Genomic DNA, 13,749 nt, shown 5'->3' with positions numbered 1-13,749 from the left:
TAAAATTTTCAATAACAACATTAATATATGTTTTCAAACAATAATAAAGTTAAAAGAATAAAAATTTAGAAACTTTAAAAATAACAAAAATAAATCCTAACAAATAAAAATAATAATAAAATAAATTTAATAGGAATTCTAAAAGGTCAATAATCATTGATCCTCTAAAAACTTTTCTAGATGAGATACTCTAGATGATAAACTTATTACTAAAATTTTACCAAAATGATGGTAAAATTAGATAAAATTTCAATAATGATATGGTAAATAATAAAGATAGAGATAAGAAGTTTTAGAAATGATAAAAATAAATTTCTAAAATGAAATTCTAAAAAATCAACAATGGTTAATTTTCTTAAAAATATTTAGGTGATAAAATATTTCTAAATGTTTTCAGATTGGTGAAAAATTTAGATATATCTCAACACAATAGAAATTTAAACATATGAAAAATAGAAAATTTACTCAAAGTAAAATAAATTCTTAGGATAAAATTCTTAGTAATCACAAATGAATATTATTTAAGAGATTTCTAGGTAAGAAAATATTTTTAATTTTAGCCCAAATGGTGAAAGAATTAGATGTATTTTCAATAAGAATTTAACAAAAAAAGTAAATGATTAAGTTTTTCCAATGATGGAGTCTCATCAAGAAAACAAATGAGATTCTTGAATACTCTCAAAGTGAGAAAGTATTTTTAAGAATTCTATTAGATTGATGAAAAAATCTTAAAAATTATTTTTATTATTTAAATATTAAAATTTAAGATCATTAGAACTATAAACCTTCAGGATAATTTAAAATAAAGTAGTACCATCATTCAGATGGGTGTGTGGGTGTGCTATAACCTCTTCAATGGAATTGATCAAACTTAGTTTTAAAACGTTGACCAAAACCTATTATTTTAGGGATCTTTAGTAAAGCTTAGGACATCTTTAAGAGAATAGATTTATTAGATGACCAATTACACTTAGATAAAAAATATTTGTAGTGACTCTTAAATATCCATGTTTAACTATAAGTTTACAGATCTATACATTATAACATCTATCTTGAGCTCAATTCAACGATCTTTACTCCAGCCAACAATCCCCTTTTAAAGCCAACAACAATAGTAGCTATTCTCCACCAATAACATATGTAAACACCTCATTTGGTCCAGCCCAAACCAATTGGGCTTAGTTCAATAGGGTTCAAATTACTAAGCCTAATTACCTATTTTTATTTTTTTTTGTTTTATTTATTTTTTTTGTTATATTTTTTGTTGATTATTCATTAATTTATCTATTATTAGTTTTTTTATTTATTTTTAGTTTTTTAATACATTATTGATTATACACTAAAATAATAATAATAGTGATGAAAAAATAATAAAAGATAATTCTTAAAAAGTTTTAAAAAATAATAATAATTAAAAAAAGAGTTTTTCCATGAATTAATGTGTGAAATATGTGCTATCAAATTTTGAATAGAATTTAATCTGTAAAAGATAAATTCTAGTTTTTTATGATAATTAAAAATATTGTTGAAGATTGAATCATGGTTAATCAAAACCTTTATTGAATGCCCTCTATAAAAAAACTTGTTTACAAAAGAAATCAACAGAAAAATACACAAAAAAATTAGTAGCTAGAATAAAGAAGATAAACTGATTACGCAAAGTAATCAGTAAAGCAAAGTTTCTGTCAAGATTTTTTTGAGCTTTTGAGTAATCGTGGGATTGATTAGGTTGAAACATTGATCCCAGAAATTTAGGGAGTTCATTTGTCAATTTTTAAAGATTTCTTTATAAATTTATAGAAAATTCTAAAAATTTCCAAAATTTTTGAATTTTTTTACGAGGAATTCCATATTACAGTGACTTTTTGACAAATTTTGTAGATTTTGGTGACTTTCCAGCGAGGATAACCAGATTCTGGCTAGGGTTTTCAAAATTCCTTTAAGATCAATTGAAGATTTATCTATTTTCTAGAGAGAGAATAGCGAAAAGAAAAAAAGGAGATAGAGGGAAAAAAATTTGATGAAGAAAGAAAATTTTGGCCCTTTTCTACGTATGCCAAATGACATCGTTTTGGCATTTTAGTTTTTATAGGATCCACACTTTTTCTTTTACCTGACCCATGACTGTATGTGACCTGCTCCTAGCTTCCTTCCTACAGTCGAGTCGAGTCGGTGTGTAAGCCGCTTCAGCCGTCAACCTTTCTTACAACTGAGCTGTGCCATGCCAGCTGAGCTGGTTCTTTATTTTGGTATTTATTTCTAGTTGTTATTTACTTTTGTTTTATGTTATTATTTCATTTATTTATTTATCTTTAAAAGTATTTGGCTTGATTAACTTCTAGGAAAATTTGAAAGTAATTATAAAAATACTAAAATTTTGTGAATAAATAATAATTATCCAATGATGAAATTTTTAGAAATTACAAAAAGTTAATTTTTATAAAACTTCTAGGTGAGAAATTGTTCTAAACTTAACCCAAATAGAGAAAAAAATTTTGATGAAGTTTTAATAATAATAATAATAATTAATATTTATTTTCAATTTTAAAAAATGTAAACAAATAAAATTTTAATAAAATTTTGGAATTGAATTTACAATTATTCAAAAATGAGATTCTTAAAAATTTTAAATGGTTAATTTTCTAAGAAATATCTAGGTGAGGAATTTTTTTAAATTTTACTTAAATTGTGGAATAATTTAGATGAAATTTCAATAAAAGTAATTGTATTCTTTTCCAAATAAAAAATAAAAAATAAATAAATAATGGGTGAAAATATTTCGCAGTTATCCAATGATGAAATCTTAAGAAAAATCACAAATTATTGAATTTTCATAAGATTTCTAGGTGAAAAGTTTTTTTTTTTTTTTAAATTCAACCCAAATGGTGGAAGAATTTAAATTAGACTTAAAAAAATTTGTTATATTATTTTCTTTCCAAAGATTTGGAAATTAAGAAGAGTTTCGATTCTAAATAAACCAAAATGAAGAAAAATTTAGAAATAAAAATAAAATTTCAGGGATGAAATTCTTAGTAATTACGAATAAATGACTTTATAAAATCTCTCTAGGTGAGAAAATATATCTAATTAAGCCCAAATAGTGAAAGAATTGGATATATTGTCAATAAAATATAAAATAAATAAACTTATTAAGCTTTTTGATGACGGAGCCTCTTTAAGAAAACAAATGAGATTATTGAATACTCTTAAGACGAGAAAATATTTTTAAGAATTCTACCAAATTGATGAAAAAATCTTAAAAATTATCTATAATATTTAAATATCAAAATTAAGACTATTAAAACTATAAACCTTAGAATAATTTAAAATAAAGTAGTACTATCCTTTGGATAGGCATATAGGGGTGTTATAACCTTCTCCATATGTAACCGAACCTTCAAACCCTATTCTGATTAGTAAACCATAACTTATTCTTTAGGAACCCTTAGTCAAGCTTAAAAGCTCATTAAAAGGATAGATTAATTAGGTGGCCAATGACACCTAGATAAAAGGTTGGTGGAGACTCTTTAGGTTGTGTCTAGCTATAGATTTACGGATCTATATGTTATAATAGTTTGGTGACTTAGCTGAGGAATAATAGAAAGTCAGGCCATAACATTTAAAATTTATCCTATCCTTTGAGCTAATGGTTTTAACTTGTAATGATTGTATTATTTGTTTACTGACGTTTTTATTTTCTATCTTTTATTTATGGAGGTTTAAAAATTATATGTTTCTTCAAACATACTATCATATGTATTTGTATTATATGAGCTCTATACTCGAGCTCCATCCCTCTTAGGATGGGGTAAAATACCTATGCTCTTGTGAGATAATAATCTCTATAATGGCTAGCGTAATACTCTCACTCAAATTAAATCTCTTTTGTTGATAGCCTATGATAGGTAAGGATTAGAATACCTTACTAGTCTGTAATGAACAATGACATAAAGAACAATTTAGGAACCTTTAGTGGTCAAAATCACTTAGCCTTGCATATAATCTACACTTAAGAGGCCAACCTTAAGATAGAGTCATTCCTACTTGTTGATAGATGTAACAAAAAATTAGGACACAGGAAGGAACAATTTATGTGATATATTAATTATCTAACCGTTTTTATTTGTTTGACTTTGTGTATATACATCATTTTAATTATTATAGTGTTTTGCATTATCAATTAACTTTATGCATCATTTTCATTGTCATGTTTAATACTGTGCATTTGCATCATTCTCGTATAGGGAATATTTGCCACATATTAGTTATTGATAAACTAGATCTCATACCTATATCATGGAAGGCCAAATGCAATCAAAGTCTGCATCAATTCGTTATGGATTTGCTCACCAGTTGAAAATCAAGTTAGAGGAAGGTAAAAAAAAAAAAAGAGGGTAATTGTCTATCTAAAGGTTTTATTTCATCATTACTTGAAAGAGTTTATCTCAATCTTTAACAAAATGACTTGGTTAACTTAAGCAATGTTTAGGGATGCGTGAGTAGAACAAGGCAAGAGGTATTTGAGAATAAATATGGGGACATAGCTTCACTGCTCAAAGTAAATATGGCCACTAATTTATCAGAACCATCCTTCAATTTTGGGATCCTTCTTATAGGTGCTTCATCTTTAATGAAGCAGATATAGTACCAATAATTGAAGAATACATGGTCTTACTTCACTTTGATTTGCTAAACATAAACAAGATTTATTGGTTAAGCAAGGTGAGTTATCATAAGAAACCTGTGTAAATGCTTGAACTCAGCTTACCTCAAGTCAATGCATGTGTCAAAACAAAAGGCCAGAGCAAGGGTATTCCTTGGGGTTTTCTATGAGACTACATTCAGGAACATTTAGGTGATGATCAGGGAATAGTAGCGATGGCTATAGCTTTATATAGATTAGTAGTCTTTCCAAAAGTCATTGGATATGTTGATGTTGTAGTGATAGATTTTGTTGATAAGTTAGAACATAAAGTCAATACAGCATCGACCATTTTGGCAGAAACCATCCGATCTTTGAATTACTATCACAAAAAAGGTAAAGGTTAGTTTAATAGGTGCATACAACTGCTTTATGTATAGATGAAGAGTCACATCAAATGTGAAAAAAGTAAGTTTCACATATGATACTTTCGTTCTAGCATTCCAATCAAGGAGTTTTGTTATAGCACATGGCTTAAAGCAAAGTTGAAAGAAAAATGGGTTTCATATCTTCGAGCACTTGATAGCCAAAAGATAATTTGGAAAGCACTGTAGGTGCATCATGATCCAATGTTTTATAATTGTGGGAATCAACCTTGGATTTTTTTGTTAGGCCTATGGGGTGCTATTACTTATGCTCCAACTTTGGTGAGAAGATAGTCTAGACATGAGGAATTTTTTTCAAAAACATACGAACTTAACTAGTGAAAATTTTCTTTTACCGAAAAATAAAGAGGATACTTGTCCCTGCCTATTTGAAGAAATTCCTGCATTGCATGCATATAACATATTTCTGCCATGCATCTATAGTCATGTAGTGATTAATTGTTCTTATTTAAAATTTCTTTAGGCACTGCATTCTTTTCCTTGCAAAGTTGCATGAACCATTCTTGTCATCCTAACACAAAAGCATTCAAAAGAGAGGAGGTACATTAATGTTATAAAAATAATAATAGACAAGTAGATGGTGCTTTTTCTGCTTCTTATTGAACATTTAGTTTAATTTATCATTCTTCAAACTAACACATGCCACATTCTCTTTGTCTAGAGTGTCTGTTTCAAAATCCAAATTCCAGGATAAAGATGGCCAAGCGACCATTATTATTGCACTTAAGCCTATTTGCAAAGGAGAGGAAGTAAATATTCCTTTCTTATCTTGTTAATTAAGAGTTAGCTGTAAAATCTTTATGAGAACAAACTCAAATAATTAAAAAAATAATAATAAATTTATATATAGAGTAGAAAACTTAGCTTTGCCGAGGACCACTATCCTTAAAACGGATTTTAGTTCTCTCTGAATAATAACTCATGTGCAAACAGAGCTACAGTCACATCCAGTTTTTAGGATTCAACAGTCAGTAATCTCTGTAATCTTGTATATGAAATAAAAAGATCAAGCAAACCATCTTTGATTTCGCTAACTCCTTATGTATTTTATTATTTTATTTGATTTAGTATATAGCACTGTTTTAGTTTTGGGATGGCCGAAAATGAGAAAGGAAGGGAAACCTACTAAACTAGAAATGTGAAAAAGGCTTGTTTATGTAGTTGTTTAAAGCCCTTTTTTAATAGGTTTACAAAATTGTTCAATGAATTATGTGGCAGTTCATTATGGAATGATATGTGTATGCATGGTTAGCTTATTTACACTGGAAAGAGAATGGTTCAATGAATTGCTCCTATAGGTACTAAGTGGCAGTTCAAATCCAAAAGATACTGATCATCTTAATTTACTAGCTCACTAATTTGAATTATGTGGGGATAGTTATGATTCAAATTAAGATATATAGACACATAGTCTAATACTTTTAATAAATGTCATGCATTACAAAAACAAACATACAAATGTCCTTAGCGGGTGGTATTCTTTTAATTTATTTTATTGATAACAACCAGTTTTGGTTGATTAACATTCTAATAAGTCAACTAATTATAAGCCTATAAAAGCTTGAGATAATCGGCTAAAGAAATTCTGGCCAAAAAATAAAATAAAATAAAAATTAGCTAGACATATACATCGACAAGCCTTTTACATTTCTAGTTTAATAGCTTTCTGAACATTTAAGGATCATGTGTGATGCATCTTATTTTTTCTCTGAACATAAATTGTTTATTTTAATACCGATGAATCATTGAAAATTGGGATTGTGAATCCTATATAAGTTCAATTTCCGGCCTGCACTTTTACATAATTAATCAATCAACAAGAGAATTTTCAAAATAGAGAGAAGCTAAAGCAAAATAAAAAGTTAATGAAAATCCTTAAATCCGCGAAACAGGTGTAGTAGCAACTAGAAGGAAGAGGAAATTATGAATCCAGAAATATCAGTATTTCATACCATATGGTAGATGAGTAAGGAGGAATACCGAAAAAATAACCCCCCAGTTTTAACAAAGATGAAACAGTCTCCTTGCTTTCAAATCACAACTAGAAATTAAATGCCTGTCAGATCCATCATATTTGTTCTCATGGCCAAATCAAATCTTAATTAAAAAAAAAAAATACCTGCAAATGCTGCAGGCAACAGACAAGATCAGCCCGAATGGCCTTCTCCTGCAACTGGGTAAAAGAAATTGAGTAGATTCAACATTTTTAAAATTAAAAGGCTAAACTGAAAATTGAATGCTACAACTTTAGATTAGGCTGGGCAGTACTTTTTTTTTTTTCTTATTCTTATTCTTTTGGAAAATAAATAACTTAGAGAATATTTAAATGCCATCCAGAAACAAAATATAAACACTAATGCCTTAAACGGTACCAATAACATTATTCAAAGATCAAAAACTTAGAACAAAAAGGCTATATTATTGCATGGAAATGAAGTTTAAGTACTTGATTAAATTTTTTTTTTTTTTGTTTAGATATCATATTAGAACATTTTCAATAATTCAAGGGCCATACAGGATATTATCTCTTTAGAAAATTATCAGTGCCTTCCCATGCCTCAGATTGGAAAGGTTTTTAGCCTTGGATGTATATCATGCTTTATAACTTCATTTCAATTTGTTCAGACATTCCCCTTTCTCCGGATAAGTATCCATAAAATTTTAATACAGTCAAAATAAAATAAAGTCCAAAGCATTGAACATACGAAATTATTGCATTTAAGATCTTTTAAGTATAATGGTATATAAAAGAAACATAGCACACCAGAACAGGTACTCTAGCGTCGTATGCACTTTGGTTCATGCTCAAAGCTAGAGCCGATGAGCAGTGATAGCATATAAAAATCATCCTTCAAAATATATTCAGAATTAGAATTGCTGCATTCGTAACACATTTTAGCCTTGAAATTTGCCTTTTTTTTCTTTTACGAAGCACTAGTCTTTGGCTTTTCCAGATGATCGATAGCTGTAGGTGATATAAGCCCCAAGTGCTGCAATCACCAAAACAGACACCCCTATATTAATCAGCAACATCCGATCTTCATAATCGTCCGTGGCAAGTCTCTTTGCAGTCTTCATTATGGTGTCCATAACTTTCATTTCTTTGGCTTTTTCCAGGAAGCTGCTACCACGCTCCTTTGGCTTCTCTTCTACGGGACCACCAGCTTTATCATCGTTCTTTCCCTTCTCCAAAATCTTCGGAATATTGGTTTCGTACATGGTGGAATCTTTAGTCTTTCCGCTTTCCTTTTCTTTAACCACTTTGCTTTCATCCTTTTTCTCAACAATTTCAGCTGTAGAGGTAGAGCCCGCACCAGTCTTTTCTTCGGTTTGCTTTGCGGTAGTTGCAATGGGAGCAGCTTTCTTTTGTGTTTCTTCCTGTTGCTTTAATGGCAGCAAAGCATCAACCTTGTTCCCATTAGTCTGTGCGGCTTTTGGAGTAGCATTTTGTTGAGGACCCATTTCCGTTGGTGCTTTAGGCTCAGTTATGGCTTTTTGAGGGGTTTGTGGAGGCAGTAATTTTTTGTCTCTTTCTTTTTCAACACCAGATGTTGAAGCTGCAGCTTTGAGCATAGTAGTAGTTTTATTTTGGTCCTTCATGGGCTTTTGCGGGCTCATGGCTTTTGAAGGTGTAGTTTCTTTGGTGGTATTTGCATCTTTTATAGAACCGACATGGGCAATTGTCTGTTTAGGCATTGTGACTGTAAGAACACCATTTCTGAAACTACCCAGAATTTTTTCTATGATACAATTTTGTGGAACAGGGAAGCTTTGATTCAAACGGCTTCGTCTGTTCTTCTCAAGTGCTCGTTCTCCCTGCACTTTAATCGTGCGGTAGGATTCAACGTAGGTGATTCTAATTTGCTCCTTTGGAAAACCTGTAAAAAAGAAAACAAGACAAATAAATTCAGATAGACGCGACTAAAATCTCGACAAAAATTGTATGTGTTTGGAAAAAATAAAGAAAAAAGAAAGATATTTTGATATGAATTATGATATAATAATTTTTATATTATACATATATTTGACACAAAACAAATATAATACAAATATACGAACTATCAAATCTAAATAAATCCCACAAGAAAAAACTTGCTTCTCTATAAATTATTTCATACTAGAAATTAACAGGAGAAAAGACAAACCCGGAAGATGAATAAGTAGAATATTTGCTCCTTGCTCTTCCTTTCGTTCAACTTGGGGTTGAAAATCCTCATAAATACTAGCAGATTCGTTGGTTAGTAATCTACCTGCCATGGTTCTTGTTTGGTTACTATCAGTATTTTTGAATTGATGCCTTTGGATGGAAATGTGATTCTTCTTGGCATATATTTTGACATATTTATATGCCATTGAGAGCATGATATTTCTTAATAGCTACACTATTCTTTCTCGGCCGCTTTGGTTTTGTGGTGTTAAAGGGGCTCCAATTTCCTTTGATCTTGTCTAACTTGTTTTACAAATAAAGTACCAAGTTCTTGGTTTGCCCTATAATACAATACTAAGAATCATACCAACGCATTGAAAGAGGCTTCGACCCACAGTTATGCTCAATCCAATTTTTAATAGCTGAAATCATTTGATTTTAAAATACATCAATATCACATGCAAATTACCCCATATTTAGAACAGAATCTTTTTGTATATCTATTATTATCCATACAGATACAAGATTTAATTAAATTTGATAGTTTTAAATACAATAAGGTAATACAATTGTCATAACTATTTTTTGTCTAAGGTACTAGATCGCTAGATTAGATAAAGGTTTTAAAAGTTGTTACCAATATTTTTTTATTCGATATTATTGGTTATCCAAAATTATTATCTTTTTAATAAAACATTTAAAACAAGTTTAAAGTCTATTAAAAAATATTTACGCTTTACGAAATCAAGATTGGGTTCGGAAATATAATTATGAGTAAGGAAGACATTAGCACTGCCATATCATCCATTCGAAAAAGGTACCAATTAAGCATGTATTATCTTTTAATTTTGATAATATGACTTTTTAAAAATATTTGAAGTTAATTTCTTTAAAATTTCTTTATGTAAAACATTTTTTTATTGTGAAATTATTATTATTATTATTATTATTATTATTATTATTATTATTATTATTATTACTGTTGTTGTTGTTATTGTATTTTCGTATTCTATAAATCTTGTAACACTTTAACGAAATTTATAGAAAATATCTTTATTCAAAAAATCTTACAAAAAAAAAATTGATCATTCACAAAATTTTTGAAATTTAGTCATAAGATATTTATTTTATTTATTAAAACTAATTTTAGAATTATTCCAACTCTTTGGTGAAATTCTAAAAAATTTTAAACAAATTTTAGGATAATTCAACTTTCTAACGAGATCCTAAAAAAAGAAATCATTTCTATTGATGATAATTAGAAAAAATGATATTCTTTCATTTTTTTTTCTTACTTAAGAGATTTGATTAAACATTTGTTTTATTTATTATTTATTATTCATTATTTTTGTCATTTTTTTGGTTATTTAAATAAATCCTTAGTTAGTTAAAATAACTCTTTAGATTATCCCAACTTTTTGGTGAAATTCAAAAAAAAAATTTTATTAATAATTAAAAGATTCATTTAAACAAACATTTTATTTTTTATTATTTATTGTTTTTATATTATAATTAATTAAATCTTTATTTTAGAAAAAATAATTTTTAGATTATTCCAACTCATTAGTGAAATTCAAAAAATATTTTTTACTTGCATTAATTAAGGAAAATTGGACTATTTTTGTTTTCTTTAAAAATTATATTTAAAAGATTAGCTTAAACAATTCATTAGTTTTTTTTTTTATTTTTTAGCAAAAAACTATTTCTTAAATTATTCTCACACTTTTGGTGAAATTTAAGTAACGTCTTATAACAAAATTTTAATTTTCCTTAAATAATTATTTTTTAAAGATTTGTGCATACTTTTTAATTTTTGCAAACCTATGTTTTATTTTAATTCTATTTTTATTTTTTACTCATTTCTAAAAGAATGATAACAATAATAATAATAATAATAATAATAATAATAATAATAATAATAATAATAATAATATCATTAAAAAATCAACACAAAATAAATAAAATCAAAATAAAAAGAAAAAGAAAAGGAAAAACTTAGCAAACAGATCAGATCTCCAGTCGATTCACGCGTAGATCTTAGCATGAGTTGGGTTGCTCCATTAGTCAAAGACTCCCAAAACAATGTTGTTTTGAAAAGCCTATAAAAGGCACTTTTTTTTTTGTTTTTAATTTTTTTCTTTCCTCTGTCTTTAAAAAATTAGAGCCTCTTTATCGAAAACCAAACCCCCTTACCGACTGCTAGTATTTTCCAAATTCCTGTAGGTCACCGCCATGCTGTGGTTGAAATCTTTAACCATTGTCAAAAAATTCAAAAAAATTTCAAATATCGACCTAATTCCCAAATTTCAATTGTCAAAAAATTCAACCGATTGTTAAAAATTTCACCAGATTTCGATGACCCCAAAAAATTTTCAAAAATTCTCAAAAAAAAAATCCCAAGATGTTCCTTTTAATCTCCTAAATGCTTTTCCTAAATTAGTTTCTTCAAAAAATTTTCCAAACACTTAGATAAAAAAATGTTATGGTTTTTTTTTTTGTAAATTTTTTATGCTAATGGTTCCTCCTCTAAGAGGACTGTGGTTTCATCTTTTTTTATTTTGTTTATTCTGTAATTTTTGGTTTTAAAAAACAAAATAGGGAACTTTCGCTTTCAGTGTAAGTGGGTTTGGTAGCCAAATGGTTTTTGGTTCTTTTGCTGTGTTTTTTTTTTTTTTTTTGTGGCTATTGTCTTTGACTTTTAGTTAAGTGTGGGATTCAAGTAGATTGGTGAGGTTATGGGTTGGTTGCTAGTGGTGGTTTTTTTTTTTTTTTTTTTTAGTGATGGGCTAAAGGAGATGGCAGTAAAAGTCTTAGGTGTGGTCAATGGGAGGCTACGATGGTGTCGGTGGGAATGGCCGTAGAGTATGGCTGATTATGGTGCTGGGGATCCTTCTGTCTATGTTGGTGCTGGCTGATACTAGGTGAAGTCAGGGCCTTGTTTACTGGGGCTGGTGCATGATTGTGTCGGGGTTGGTTGTCTACGTTTTTTTTTTCTTTGTATTGGCTCTATTTATGGAGCCAGTTTGCTAATCAAATCCCATATTTTCTAGGAATTTTGTTGATTTACTTTTTTTTTATTCGTCGGTGACCTTTGTTTGCAAAATTTCATCTTTAAAATCAAGTATGGAGGTCAGCAATAAAGCTGGTAGAGAAGTTGAAAATTTTGGCAAAGATTTTCAATGCATTATATGCACTGTGACTTTGGGTGAAAGATAAAGAAAAGAAAGAAGAAAAAATATGTTAGAAAGAAAAAAAAAAGATGTTAGAAAAAAGAAATAATAATAAAATATATATAATAATAATTTAAAAGCTTAATGAAAATGATCTGGTGTGAAAATAACTTGATGAATCCAATTAATATATTCTAACGGACTCAAATAAAATTGAAAATTGTTCGGATCTATACAAATTTGGTTTCTCGGACAAAATAAGTTTCTACAACTATCCCTTTTTACATATTGAATTACGAATAGGGTAAAGACAAAAAGACAACAATTTTGTCCGGATGACGTTACAAACACAAACACTATTTTTTTCTTTTTTTTTGGTTTTTTTTGTTTTTTTTGTTTTTGTTTTTAAAGAAAGAAAGATAACCCGAAAGCACAACTCTTTTTTTTTCCATTAACTGAAAATAATTTGAATTTTTTTTTTAAAAGCTCTTCTAACTAGAGGCTTTGTAATTTTAAATTTTAAAATTTCAAATGTCTTACAGATTATGCCTCAAAGGTCTTATAAATCAAGCCTAATCTTGAAAATCTCCTTTAATCAGAGGCAATGTAATTTTGGAAAAAGCTTTTCTAACCAAAGGTAATGAAACTTTAAAGAAAATTCCTCTAACCAGAGATGATGATACTTTAAAGAAAGCTCTTTTGACTAGAGACAATGAAACTTTTAAAAGAGCTCCTCTAACTAAAAATAATGAAACTTTAAATTAAAAATCTGAGAGATCTTATACATTATGCCATTTTACCTTACAAATCATACCTAATTTGAAAGAGTCATCTAACCAGTGGCTTTTAAAATTAAAAGCTCTTCCAACCAAAGGCTATAAAATTTTGAAAAAAGCTCCCCTAACTAAAGGCTATGACACTTTAAAGAAAGCTTCTCTAACCAAAGGTAATGAAACTTTAAATAACTCCTCTAACTAGAGGTAATGAAACTTTAAACTAAATCTAAAAAGCAATGGTATTTGAAAGATTCCTCTAAGCAGTGGTCATTAAACTTAAATGATTTCTCTAAACAAATGCTATAAAGTTTAAATGATTCCTCTAAATTTAGGCCATGAAGTTTGAATGATTCCTTTGAACAGAGGGCTTACATCTTTCTTGATTTTGACTTTTCCTTTTATTAGTCTTGAATTATCCTTGATCCATATATCTATTATGCCACATACATGCATGAATGACATTTTCATGGTTTGGCAATGTCATACAATGAATAATGATCATGATGCAAATAAAGAGAACATCTTCTTTTTTTTTCTATATTATGTCATTTTCTTTTGATCCTCGAAA

The 13,749-nt window shown here is 28.4% G+C and overlaps 1 protein-coding gene across 1 annotated transcript; it reads right to left on the bottom strand.

The window, feature by feature from the left end:
* Positions 1–7,578: 7,578 nt before the first annotated feature.
* Positions 7,579–9,380, bottom strand: LOC111308106 (uncharacterized). Its single transcript, XM_022906436.2, has 2 exons — positions 9,234–9,380; positions 7,579–8,966 (listed from the first exon to the last, which is right to left on the bottom strand). The coding sequence occupies exons 1-2, from the start codon at positions 9,343–9,345 to the stop codon at positions 8,023–8,025; spliced, it is 1,056 nt and encodes a 351-aa protein (XP_022762171.2). The 5' UTR covers positions 9,346–9,380; the 3' UTR covers positions 7,579–8,022.
* Positions 9,381–13,749: the final 4,369 nt, after the last annotated feature.

Source organism: Durio zibethinus, chromosome 2, assembly GCF_047325235.1.
Source record: "Durio zibethinus cultivar Kanyao isolate XHJ-2024 chromosome 2, ASM4732523v1, whole genome shotgun sequence".
In the NCBI taxonomy this organism is placed as follows: Eukaryota; Viridiplantae; Streptophyta; class Magnoliopsida; order Malvales; family Malvaceae; genus Durio; species Durio zibethinus.
This window is presented reverse-complemented; position numbering and strand designations above follow the sequence as displayed.